The 13,686-nt window shown below is 41.6% G+C and overlaps 1 protein-coding gene across 1 annotated transcript in view; it reads right to left on the reverse strand.

Moving 5' to 3' along the window:
- LOC106567506 (gamma-aminobutyric acid receptor subunit alpha-6) overlaps positions 1–13,686 on the reverse strand; it is a 39,202-nt gene that overhangs the window by 21,437 nt on the left and 4,079 nt on the right. Inside the window, exons 8-9 of the mRNA XM_014136817.3 lie at positions 8,918–9,171; positions 7,111–7,364 (exon numbers count right to left, since the gene is read on the reverse strand). Of these exons, the coding sequence (XP_013992292.1) occupies positions 7,111–7,364; positions 8,918–9,171 (508 nt within the window). The remainder of the gene's footprint in view (positions 1–7,110; positions 7,365–8,917; positions 9,172–13,686) is intronic.

Raw genomic sequence — 13,686 nt, forward strand, 5'->3', positions numbered from 1 at the left:
GAGGGTAGGCAACAACACATCCGCCACACTGACCTTCAACATGGGGGCCCCTCAGGGGTGTGTGCTTAGTCCCCTCCTGTACTCCCTGTTCACCCACGACTGCGTGGCTGTGCATGACTCCAACACCATCAATAAGTTTGCTAACAACACAGCGGTGGTAGGCCTGATCACCGACGGCGATGAGACAGCCTATAGGGAGGCCACAATACTGCTAAATAGTTAGTTAAATAGGTAACCAAATAACTACTATCTGAATTGACCCTTTTTGCACTAACTTTTTTGACTTATCACATACGCTACTGTTTACTATCTGTCACTTTATTCCTAGTTATATGTACATATCTACCTCAATTACCTCATACCTCTGCACATCGACTCGGTACTGGTACCCCGTGTATATAGCCAAGTTATCGTTACTCATTGTGTTTTTATTACTACTTTCATTATTACGTGTTTTACTTTTCTATTATTTCTATATTTTCTTTCTCTCTGCATTGTTGGGAAGGGCCCGTAGGTAAGCATTTCACTGTTAATCCACACCTGTTGTTCACGAAGCAATAACATTTGATTGATTTGAAAGACGTGTCAAGCCGAGAGGACATTATCACTGCAGCGGTTCACGTGTCAAATTGTGCCCTCTTTCATTATGCTCTTGTCATTTCCATATAAAAAGGTCCCATGAACACCAACACGTGAAGTTCATTGGAGCATGTCAAATGAAAGCTAAGTGTCACGTTCTGACCAGTAAAGGGGTTATTTGTTATTGTAGTTTGGTTAGGACGTGGCAGGGGGGTGTTTGCTTTATGTGGTTTGGGGTTGTTGATATAATTGTTTATGTAGAGGGGTGTTTGTTTAGGGTATTCCGGGGTTTTGGTCTATGTTCTATGTTAGTGTATTTCTATGTTCAGTCTAGTCTATCTATTTCTATGTTTAGTTAATTGGGATTGGGCCTTCAATTGGAGGCAGCTGTTCCTCGTTGCCTCTGATTGAAGGTCCTATGTATAGGGGTGTGTTTGTTATGGGAATTGTGGGAGGTTGTTTTTGCATAGCTGTGTGTAGCCTGCATTACTGTTTGTCGTCCGGTCGGTTTGCCCTTGTTTTGTTTAGTAAGTGTTCTCATAAAGTTATAATGAGCACTCAACCTGCTGCGCCTTGGTCCACTTCCTACGACGACCATTACACTAAGAGTAAATATTTTGGGGAAATTAAGGCATGGATGCAATTTTCAACCATTTTCCATTTTAGAAAATGGCATACGTAATGGCTTTGATTCAAGTCAAACAGATGGAAAAGGCGTCTTAGAAAAAATCTACCAGAAAAAGTCTTAAAAGGTATAAGAAATGTATCAAATCACAATGATGTAGATGTACAGTGAGGGGAAAAAAGTATTTGATCCCCTGCTGATTTTGTACATTTGCCCACTGACAAAGAAATGATCAGTCTATAATTTTAATGGCAGGTTTATTTGAACAGTGAGAGACAGAACACCAATAAAAACATCCAGAAAAACGCATGTCAGAAATGTTCTAAAATTATTAGCATTTTAATGAGGGAAATAAGTATTTCCTCAGGTTTTCACCTGCCATATCAGTTCTGTTATACTCACAGACATTATATGCATATCCTAGCTTCTCGGCCTGAGTAACAGGCAGTTTACGTTGGGCATGCCTCTCATCCAGACATTGAAATACTGCCCCCAAGCCATATTAACAATCTAACAATGTCATTTGGGGATTTTATTTAATTAAAAAGTAGGCCTATGGTATACCCTCTCATACCCCCTTAAATTGAGTTTTTTAACTTAACAACCCTTCACTGACACAGAGGTAGGCTACAACAAGGTAGGATGAAGGAATTCACCAACAAATATATGGATATAGCAACTGCCTATAGCTTAATTTCATCTATCAAACAGGTAGGCCTACCTCTTACTTCTTAAATAGGAAGAAATAGACTCCAACACAAAGCACTCTTGTTGTTAGTAAAGTCAAATTAAAATGAAGACTGTTGAAATGAATTATACCTACTCGAATGTGCCTACTTTCAGCACCATGAGCTGTCCAATTCCGATTGATTGTGCCACGGCTGCTGCTTCAAGTTTTAGCACCACAATGTAAGTTGTGAGGTCAATAGCTCTGATAAATACATAATGGGCAAGAAACATATTGTTTTTAATAAAAATCAATTATAGTAATGGCAATCTATCAAAGTTGACCTTCTCATCTTCGCACTCACCTTCTCAAACTGAACAGAGCATAGGTTACAGGCTCATCTGTGCGCAAGCATTTTTTGGACTAGGCCTAATCAAAAATGATTTTTGGAAGACTTTCCTCCTGAACTTACACTTAGCCCTACACAGCATAGACATTGGTTAAGCAGCCTTAAACCATTTTTTGGATCAGCAAGAGCAGAGCAAAGCACGCCAGGGCTCAGGGATGGAATATCCATTGCAGTGTGTAATGCAGCCTAGTTTTATTTACACTATCCCAGCAGCTATCTTAGAAATATAACTTTGATCTGTGCTTCTCCGAGCATGCTCTTCGTAGCCTATAGTCTATAGGCTATGGACAATTTGATTGAGATCACACTAAATAGCCTATAGGCACAATTGATATTGCACACCCAGCGGAGAATCAGAGATGAGGGGCGTCATTGGGCACACATCGATACATAGCCTTATAAGCAACTATTTCTAAAACTGAGAAATACTGACATTTCATCAAATACAAATTACATGACCCTCCCCTGGACTAGATTTGAAAAAGCATGACCATCCCCCATTTCCATCCAGGTAAATGGCTGTACATTTCAATCCATCCCTAAGTTTAAGAAACACTGCCTTGTGCCTGGTAATTCAGTTACCAAAAACCCACATATCTTTAAGATACTGTATTTTCTAATTTCTCTTCCTCAAAAGGGAGGATAATGAACATTCACAAAAGTAACAACTAAATGTAGACCTACCAATTAGTTATATTGTTTTTACAGTAGGAGGTGTTTGTTGTGATTAAAACTCGTCCTTCTTTCACCAAATCAGAATTACTGCAAATTAATTGGATACAATGGGAAATCATAGTAGTCACAAACCACCTCCTACTGTCCTCCCTTCCACTGGCATACTGTTATGCTCAGATCATAACTGTTTTCTATCTCTTTCTGTCTTCTGGTGGTCAAAGCAAGAGTGTGAAAACAATCTGGACAAGCCTCCTCTCTCTCTCTCTCTCTCTCTCTCTCGCTCTCTGCCTCTCCCTTCTCTCCCTCCAGTTAATGTTACCTCTCCCGGCTCCCACTGACACCGACCCATGAGCCTCCTCTCTTTCCATTTATTGTATCCAGCATCCACACCCACTGAGCACCGACCGACAACGGACTCTCAAAGAGTGCAGTATATAAAGTCAGAACATCTGCTGTCTCAGCCACGGCCTGTCACCAAGGGAGTACCCCAAGGCTCGATCCTAGGCCCCACGCTCTTCTCAATTTACATCAACAACATAGCTCAGGCAGTAGAAAGCTCTCTCATCCATTTCTATACAGTCTTATACTCAACTGGCCCCTCCCGGGATTATGTGTTAAATGCTCTACAACAAAGCTTTCTTAGTATCCAACAAGCTTTCTCTGCCCTTAACCTTGTTCTGAACACCTCCAAAACAATTGTAATGTGTTTTCGTAAGAAGAATGCCCCTCTCCCCACAGGTGTGATTACTACTGTACCTCTGAGGGCTTAGAGCTTGAGGTAGTCACCTCATACAAGTACTTGAGAGTATGGCTAGATGGTACACTGTCCTACTCTCAGCACATATCAAAGCTGCAGGCTACAGTTAAATATAGACATGGTTTCCTCTATCTTAATCACTCCTCTTTCACCCCAGCTGCCAAACTAACCCTGATTCAGATGACCATCCTACCCATGCTAGATGATGGAGACGTAATTTATAGATCAGCAGGTAAGGGTGCTCTCAAGCGGCTAGATCTTACTGACAGTTGTGGCTGCTTCGCTTGATGTATTGTTGTTTCTACCTTCTTGCCTTTGTGCTGTTGTCTGTGCCCAACAATGTTTGCACCATGTTTTGTGCTGCTACCATGTTGTGCTGATGCCATGTTGTGTGCTACCATGTTGTTGTCATGTGGTGTTGCTACCATGCTGTGTTGTTGTCTTAGGTTTCTCTTTATGTAGTGTTGTGGTGTCCCTCTTGTCGTGATGTGTGTTTTGTCCTATATTTAAATGTTTAATCCCAGCCCCCGTCCCCACAGGAGGCCTTTTGCCTTTTGGTATGCCATCATTGTAAATAAGAATTTGTTCTTAACAGACTTGCCTAGTTAAATAAAGGTTAAACAAAATGTAAATAAAATAATCAGAGTGATTATTCCACAAATAGACAGGTATTTTCCTTTCCACGGTAGCAAGATCTCAACTATTTTTGCCAACTTTCTTTTAAAATGCACTGCAGTGAGATAATTTCTTTCTTTTATGATATGAACACCGGGTTTGTCCACTTCACCGTCAGACCATTTTATTGGTAAACTACACAGTAATGTAAAAGTTGTATAATTTAGTGATTCAATACGTAATATAGTACACTTATTGTTATTTGGTTGTAATCCAGAAAGGTTAGAAAAAGTGTATATATATCATCTTTGAGGCTGTGAATCAAAAATTATTTGGTACACAGTACCAACCAAAAGTTTGGACACACATACTTATTCAAGGGTTTTTATTTATTTTACTATGTTCTACATTGTAGAATAATAGTGAAGACATCAAAACTATGAAATAACACAAATGGAATCATGTAGTAACCAAAAATTGTTAAACAAATCAAAATATATTTTAGATTTGAGATTCTTCAAAGTAGCCACCCTTTGCCTTGATGACAGCTTTGCACACTCTTGGCATTCTCTCAACCAGCTTCATGAGGTAGTCACCTGGAATGCATTTCAATTAACAGGTGTGTCTTGGTAAAAGTTGCAAAGAAAAAGTCATATCTCAGACTGGCCAATAAAAAGAAACGATTAAGATTGGCAAAAGAGCACAGACACTGGATAGAGGAACTCTGCCTAGAAGGCCAGCATCCCGGTGTCGCCTCTTACTGTTGAAGTTGACACTGGTGTTTTGCGGGTACTATTTAATGAATCTGCCAGTTGAGGACTTGTGAGGCATCTGTTTCTCAAACTAGACACTCTAATGTACTTGTTCTCTTGCTCAGATGTGCACTGGGGCCTCCCACTCCTCATTTTATTCTGGTTAGAGACAGTTTGCGCTGTTCTGTGAAGGGAGTAGTACACAACGTTGTACGATATCTTCAGTTTCTTGACAATTTCTCGCATGGAATAGCCTTTGTTTCTCAGAACAAGAATAGACTGACGAGTTTCAGAAGAAAGTTATTTGTTTCTGGCCATTTTGAGCCTGTAATCGAACCCACAAATGCTGATGCTCCAGATACTCAACTAGTCTAAAGAAGGCCAGTTTTAATGCTACTTTAATCAGAACAGTTTTCAGCTGTGCTAACATAATTGCAAAAGGGTTTTCTAATGATCAATTAGCCATATAAAATGATCAACTTGGATTAGCTAACACAACGTGCCATTGGAACACAGGAGTGATGGTTGCTGATAATGGGCCTCTGTATGCCTATGTAGATATTCCATAAAAAATCTGCCGTTTCCAGCTACAATAGTAATTTACAACATTAACAATGTCTACACTGTATTTCTGATCAATTTGATGTTATTTTAATGGACCAAAAATGTGCTTTTCTTTCAAAAACAAGGACATTTCTAAGTGACCCCAAACTTGTGAACGGTGGTGTAATATATATATTTTTTTATTCTAAAACCAAAGTTGCACCCCTGACGAGAGCTACACGTTTCCCTTTAAGTTTATTCACCTTGAAGAGTGGGTACAGAATTTTGTGCCCTCCTGGAATTTTCCTTCGGAAACTGATCATCCATTCCTATTTTCGTGCCAGTGAGTCTTTTGCCCAAGCTTTTAACCATTATTTTAAATTAATTTTTTTCTCCCTTTTTCTCCCCAATTTTGTTGTATCATTTTGGTAGTTACAGTCTTGTCTCATCGCTGCAACTCCCGTATGGACTCGGGAGAGGCGAAGGTTGAGAGCTGTGCATCCTCCGAAGCACAACCCAACCAAGACGCACTGCTTCTTGACACAATGCCCACTTAACCCGGAAGCCAGCCGCACCAACGTGTCGGACGGTCCGTACACCTGGTGACCATGTCAGCGTGCACTGCGCCCGGCCCACCACAGGAGTCACTAGTGCGCGATGGGACAGGATATCCCTGCTGGCCAAACCCTCCCCTAACCCGGACGACGCTGGGCCAATTGTGCACCGCCCCATGGGTCTCCCAGTCGCGGCCGGCTGCGACAGAGCCTGGACTCGAACCCAGAATCTCTAGTGGCACAGCTAGCACTGCGATGCAGTGCCCGAGACCACTGCACCACTCGGGTGGTCCCCGAATATTTTATCTTAAAGAATGCAAATTTGACATCTTTGAATCTTAATTCGAAGCAGATATTTAAGTTTTTGGAAAACGTGGTCACATAAACTGAGAGAGATTTTACCATAATTCTCTTACCAAACATAGCATCTGCACAGTTCTTCCAGTAAATGTGTTTTGTGAAATGTTCTGTGTAAATTGTTAAAAGTAGTTCTTATGCATAGATTTGAATGGTTTGCTAAACTTTGTAATCAATAGTTTTTGTTTAGGATACATGCTAAAGTGAAAAGTCTCAGCGTAATTCCTTTATCATAAAATTGCCCCTCTTCATCATGTGGCCCTGTCTTCCTGGCTTCTCTATTTTTATATAATATAATAGGACATTTTAACAGTGGTCCTTCCCCAGTTCCAATAATATGATATAAAACTGAAACTATTAGCACATGGACTCTGCATGCATTTCACAATGAGAGGGCTCCAGAACAGCTAATATGACTAGCTACAGATCATCCTGCTATAATAGATTCTACTGTACTTCTTACATCAAATTGGCCTACCTGAACATACCGTCTACATGAAATTGCTTCTTTTTCCCCATCATTTGTAGCAAGCTTCCAAACATTTACAGTAGCCACTAGAAAATGTATCACCTCTACCTTGTCATCTCCATGGTGTCCTTGGTAAGATAGACGATCCAGTAGACTAGGTTGAAGGCCCCGAACGACAGAGGGAAGAGGATGCGTGAGTACTTGTCTATGATGCTGGTGCCTGTCAGTAAGTTGTTGGACGGCACGGCTGAGCCTTGCTGGAGGAAGGCCTGGGCATTCACTGGAGGGTTAGGGAACACCTCAACTGGCCTCTCAAAGTGAGGCGTAGAGTTCATCCTCTTCTTCAGCATACTGCTGGCGTCCTGTATGGCGCACAAACACAAAGGTGGGTGGAAGGGGTGAGTGAAAGAACAGGTCTGCACAGTAAATCTATGACCAGCACATCAGTAAGTCATCGGCAATTAAGATTAAAATAGGAAATCAATTGGGTTTTATTTTGGCATAACGCAGTTTTAATTGAATCCATTTCCTATAACAACACGGAGGCGTATGCCATATGCACAAAGTCATAAACGATATTGTCATTGATTCATTCATCAATACAACATTTGGTATTTAATAGTATTTGGCTACTGTGGTGCTGCAGAATGAATGGAGCAGGGACTGAGGCACAGTTGGGCGGTGGGGAGTGGGGAGCAGGAACTGAGGCAGGGTTGTGAGGGGTGGTGTGGGGTAGAGCGGGGACGCTGGCACGGGTTTAACTGGCTTCCATCACAGAGCAGGTTGGAGCTGCAAATGTCAGCTGCTGGATGCTGTGCGAGTCCGACGGAGGTGAGAAATCAGGCAGGGAGCATGCAGTTCGCACTGCTTTAATATTGCAGCTATTTCTGAAATGACAACAGGCTTGAATTCTCTGCTGGCTCTCAGGCTCAAATCCCACAATGATCAGAGCAAATTCTTATACAGTAGATATACTATATAACATTGTTTTGCATACTGAAATAATATCGCTTGAGCTTTTTTGACATTTTATTTTACCTTTATTTAACTAGGCAAGTCAGTTAAGAACAAATTCTTATTTTCAATGACGGCCTAGGAACAATGGGTTAACTGCCTTGTTCAGGGGCAGAACGACAGATTTGTACCTTGTCAGCTCGGGGATTTGAACTTGCAACCTTTCGGTTACTAGCTTGACGGAATACCTCATGAAATGTAAATACTGCGTGACATTGTCTTGTTTTCATGAGATGAAAAATGCAGGATTAATAGTGCAACATAATACACAGCTTATATCAATTTGGCTTGTTTGGAAGTCATCCCAAGTGTCCTCTCTTTAATCTAAATCAGTGTATAATATAAACATTCCTTAGTGTTCAGCTAAGGAAGAGCTGGTAGACTCAGTCAACAACATCTTATCCAGTCAAAAACCAGTCAACCAGTCATAAACAGTCAACATCTTATCCAGGTCATTTAGATTTGGCTGCCTTTTAGAATAATTTAAAGAGATAGCAATTTAAAATAGTGACAGATGGTCCGATAGAGCTCCTCTCCGTTTGACTATTTAGTCATTTTGTTATGTGAAAACCTACATGTAGGCCTTCATGTATTTGGTGCAGTCACCTAATAATAGTATCTCTCCCACAGAAGCACAAAGCATTGGGCTTGCCTTTCCCCTCCAGCATGAAGGTTTCTTGTGAGCCTGTAATGATCTGCATGGATATTTCCTTCATCTATCCCTCTTACATAATCTGCAACAACCGCGTTCATGAAGCCACTGGCTGTCTCTTCTCGTCAAATGCTCTTGTTATCAGAGACTAGGAGCAGGGGTTGAGAGGGACATAGAGATGGGAGGAAAGGGAAAGGGAGGGAGGAGTGTAAAACGAGGTGGGAAGGAGGGAGGAGGGGGGTGGATTACCGAAGAGGACTCCCCGTCACTCCTCCCGGCCTCTGCAGCCTCCTGGGCTGCCTTGATGGCGGCCACCTTGCGGAGCTCCCGGTTGGCCTGCAGCGTGGAGAAGTAGTTGACTGCTGCAAACTCGATGAGGGCTGAGAAAACGAAGGCGAAACATACGGCAATAAACCAGTCCATGGCCGTGGCGTAGGAAACTTTGGGCAAAGAGTGGCGGGCGCTGATGCTGAGTGTGGTCATGGTTAGCACAGTGGTAATGCCTGGGATACACGGGGCAAATAGAGAGATTTTAGACAGAGATACTGGATCGAGGATACATTTTGTTGTCTATCTCCCAGAGCCCCAGGGTTGACTGGCTGGGCTTCCAGGGTACCAGGCCCATCATCTTGTTGAGTGGGGATTGTCAGGGCATGGAATGGAGTGAAGAGGGTTGGGGGGGTCTGACAAGCAACCATCCAGTGGTTTGCGTTAAAGCAGTTTAATGTGAACACACATGAGCTTACATGCAATGAAATAGCTTAAGGGGAAATGGTTGAGTCTATTCAAGCATGTCATTTGGCCTGAAAATGGTTCTTTCTATGAACCCAATAGATCAAATCTTATCATATATTTTCAGAGAATGAAATTATTTCCGCCGTAATTCTCACGACACTGATCTAACATCTCTGAACATTTTGAGCAAAAATAGGTCTTGAGTTCATCAGATTAGGCTGTCTCGTTAATAATAACTGAAGATACTGCAACTTCATCAATAGCAACCTACAAAATGAAGATTAGTATTGCATTACAGTGCATAAAATCCTCAGAGCCATTCATAATTTAGATGGTAATTGATGCCCTACTTCGCCAGAGGGTGAATTTGTGGGCATGATGTTTAATCTCTAGCCTCATTTTCACACAAGTTCACACTACTCAACCACTAACCTTGCTCCTACATTCAGAAGTGCATTTGTGTCCAAATTCAATGCTAAACAGTACACTTTGTCTTTACTGTCCTTTGGATGGAGGGTCACAATAGTTTTTTACACCAAGTTGATTATAATGTCTATCTGTCAGATACCAATGTGCTCTGGTATTGTTGATAAGTAATGATACCTGTAGCACTATAAAATATTCAGGCTGGAGACTTGAGTAAACAAGTGGCCAGCGAAATATAAAAAGCCCAATCTTTCTTACTTTAAGAAAATCAATAGTTCACCCATAATGTCAAACGTATTCACTTTACCAATAGCGAGTCATACGGGGGTAACAAATTCACCAACGTTAGGGTTTTCAAAGTAACACTGTGTACTCTCAGCATGATCTATTGATTCTGAGAGGCAGCAACCAAAAACATGGCTTAGTTTACTCACCCACAGCTTAGCCTAACATCATTGCGTGCAAACACAGGAGTGGTAGGGCCTGTGGTAATACAGTATGTTCCTACGGTAACAGCATGCCTAAATCAACTTTAAGTCAGGTCATTTAGGCATGCTCTTTGGAAACATGGTATCACAGGACTCGATTAGTGCACGCAACTATGCTAACACTAAGCTTAAGCTGAGGAAACTAAGCCATGTCTTTGGTTGCTGACTCTCAGGATCAATAGATGACTTTCTATTTATCTATATAAACTTTTCATTTGGGGCAACTTTTAGTATTCCTGTTATGTCTTGGACATAAATCCATTTGAAATCACAGCAGGGTATTTCTTACGTCGTTCTAAAAGCAGAGGAGAGTCGGGGTAGGTGAAGTTTGTCATACCAGCCACAGTGTTTACTGTTCATGGGATGGCCTGTTTTTAGTGATGATGATGATAGTTCCAGAGCAGCACAACTTCCTTGGGTTAGAGTTAGACACATGGTGATCAATCGGATGCGGGTTGGAATGAGATGCCAGGGAAGTGTAGTTTCATCTCAGGGAGACAATGGATGACTGAGCTGCAAGCAGGCCTGGAGGAGCAGGAGAGTAATGATGATGAGAAGGATGGGACACAGATGAATTGATGAAGGCTTACATGGAACAAGTTTACAGGGAAAAAGAGCAATAGCAGTCCCAATCCTGGATAATGAAGAGAGCGTAGAAAGGCTGTCCTGTCCACAGATTATATGAAGCAATTTACTGTGTTATACAGTACGCATAAATGTCTTCTGAAATACTTTCTACTGGTATTGGATAAGGTTCATTGGACTGCCAAGTGACTTCACCGACAGGACTATCTAGACTTGCAGGAATTCACACTCTTGTCTCCTCATAACATTGGGAAGAGACTGAACATATTCATAGACTACCAAAGTTTGAATCAACTACTTAACCTGTATATCAAGATAAATTGATTGCGAATTTCAATCTGTACAACCTTTGTCAGAATGGAGTTGCTTATTTGAAGTGGTTCACTGCAAGTTACGTTTCAAGGGAGTACAAATAAATTGCCATTGATTGAGAGTGTTAAATAATATTATGGTCAGGCACCTCATCTGAGGCAGGGCTACTATGGAAATTGGTTGGCTGCATTTATTTCTATTCACAAATTGGATCTTGGTGACAATAACAACAACAACAGCAACAACAGGCAAAGCAGTTGTGCCTCAATCCGTTGCATTTAACGCGGCAACAGATATCTGAGCAATGAATAACACCGCGGAGATTCACAAAATGCAAACAGATCCATGGATACAATATGTGTTCAGGGTAATAAATCTCATCACATTTATTCAAAGGGAGTTTTGAATCGCTGGCCTCACACTATCGAGGGCCTTACAAGTCATTATTCATTCACATAAGGGACATGCTCTATACCGGTCCATTAACAGGGTACAGCTATAATTTAGCAGAGATTAAGCTAAAACTGTCAACAACAACAAAAAAAGGTCCATTGGCCACTGCCCTGCTATGCTCTTAACAATTACATATTTACACAGTTCATTTGCACAGGGGGGACAGGTAGAGAGCATTTAAGTGGATGTAATCATGTTTCACTGCATTTAAGCACTGCTTTAGCGCTGAAAGCCAGTATAGAACTCTTGATTAAGTTAGCTCCAGTACCAACTCTCTATAAAAACCCCACCAATGGCCAACACTGCCTGTCAAACTCATGCACTTGGTAATGATCACACTGAGGAAGAGGGATATGGGAGAAATTGTGTCAGTAAAAAAAGCAGAGGAGGACAGAGAAAGAGAGAGAGAGGGAAGAAGAGGAGGAGGAAGAAAATGAAGGATAAAGACAGGAGAAAGAAATGAGGAGCTTGAGGCATCCGTGCGCTTTTAAAGGCTAAAAGCAAGGTACAAATTAGGCCCACTCAATTAAGTCTGTGAGACTTCAGCTCTGGGGACTTTCAGCTCTTAGAGAGTCACAACAACAATGGCTAATGTGCTTTAGCCCTGATGGAGTGCTTCTGCGTAGCTCTCTATCTCTCTCTTTCTCCTTCTGCACCTGTCAGTACATTACCACAACCTATTTAGCTACTGCACTCTAAAAAAATTCTGGGTTAAAAACAACCCAATTTTGGTTATTTGGTAACCCAGCGCTGGGTAAATATTGGACAGAACACACGTTGGGTTATTGTGACCCAGCCATTCGGGTTGCGTGGATAACCTAACATGTTGGGTTGTTTGGATTACCCAAACAAAGGGGTTAATTTAAGCATCATTTGGGTTTTTATTCACTTTCATGCTGGGTTGACCCAGCAGCTGAGTCTTTTTTAATGTAATCCATAGGCTCCTAAAGAACACTTGTGTAAGCCTCATTAAAGCTACAAAAGTGTCAGTGTTCAACCTTAACATTTGATGACAATAAAACAGAACAGATGAACCGGAATGACATTTACACTCACGGGCAGCCCAAAATAACTTCCTGAAAGTCACACCCCTGCTAAGCCACGCCTCCAGTCTTCTGATCTGACCCACTGGGTCATATCTCAATTCCACGCATCAATAACCCAGCATCAACAACCCAACTTTGCTCTTTTTATAGAAAACAACCCAACTAAGTGACGCAATACCTGCAACCCAGCAGTTGGGTCATCCAAACAACCCAGCATTTTCTTTTGTGTGGCTTCTTGCTGTGCCACATATTATGGTTGTCATGTTGTTGTGTCACCAAAGCATTCAAATACATTGGATTTACAGAAGCAATTTACAGTCTCTTAATCGTAGCATTTCGGAACGCAAAAACAAACAGTGTAAACCGTGAAGATAAAGCCTGTCATTCTTGGGTTTGGGGAAAATCCAATATGTTTTATGCAACAGCCTCCTAAAGGACACACCATGTTCACACTAAAAACACTCCAATATCTTCACAGCGCTCCCCCGCAACTGTGTGAAATGAAAGCAGTGGGATGTGGGAGGTTAATGACTTTCCGCATATGTGCGTTTCACGTGGGGCCCAACTTGAACGCGTACTAATGATTGGTATCTTTCACTTCTGTGTGGGCTTTTCAAAATGCTGACGAGCTTCCAAAAAGAGCCATAATCTACAAAGGCCAGTAGCCGCTACTCCTGCTCATGAAAATGTAACTGAGGAAATTAAAATAGAAAATCCAAAGTATGGCAAATTAAACTTAGGAGCTCGATGCTCCTGAGGCTAGAGGCTGAAACAAGTGTAGCATGATGTAATGTGAACAAGCGGAATCTGCAAGTCCTCGGAACGAGTCCAAGTAAACAGCATCACCCCCCCCAACCCTCTCGGTATGACCAATTTCAAAGTAGGAGTTATTTACTATTAATTCAGCTCCACCACTTTGGAGGAAATAAATATAATGAGGTAGAAGGTCTGAGAGCTACCATGTGACTGTGCT

This window comes from Salmo salar, chromosome 13 (assembly GCF_965601325.2).
Source record: "Salmo salar chromosome 13, fSalSal1, whole genome shotgun sequence".
Taxonomy (NCBI): domain Eukaryota; kingdom Metazoa; phylum Chordata; class Actinopteri; order Salmoniformes; family Salmonidae; genus Salmo; species Salmo salar.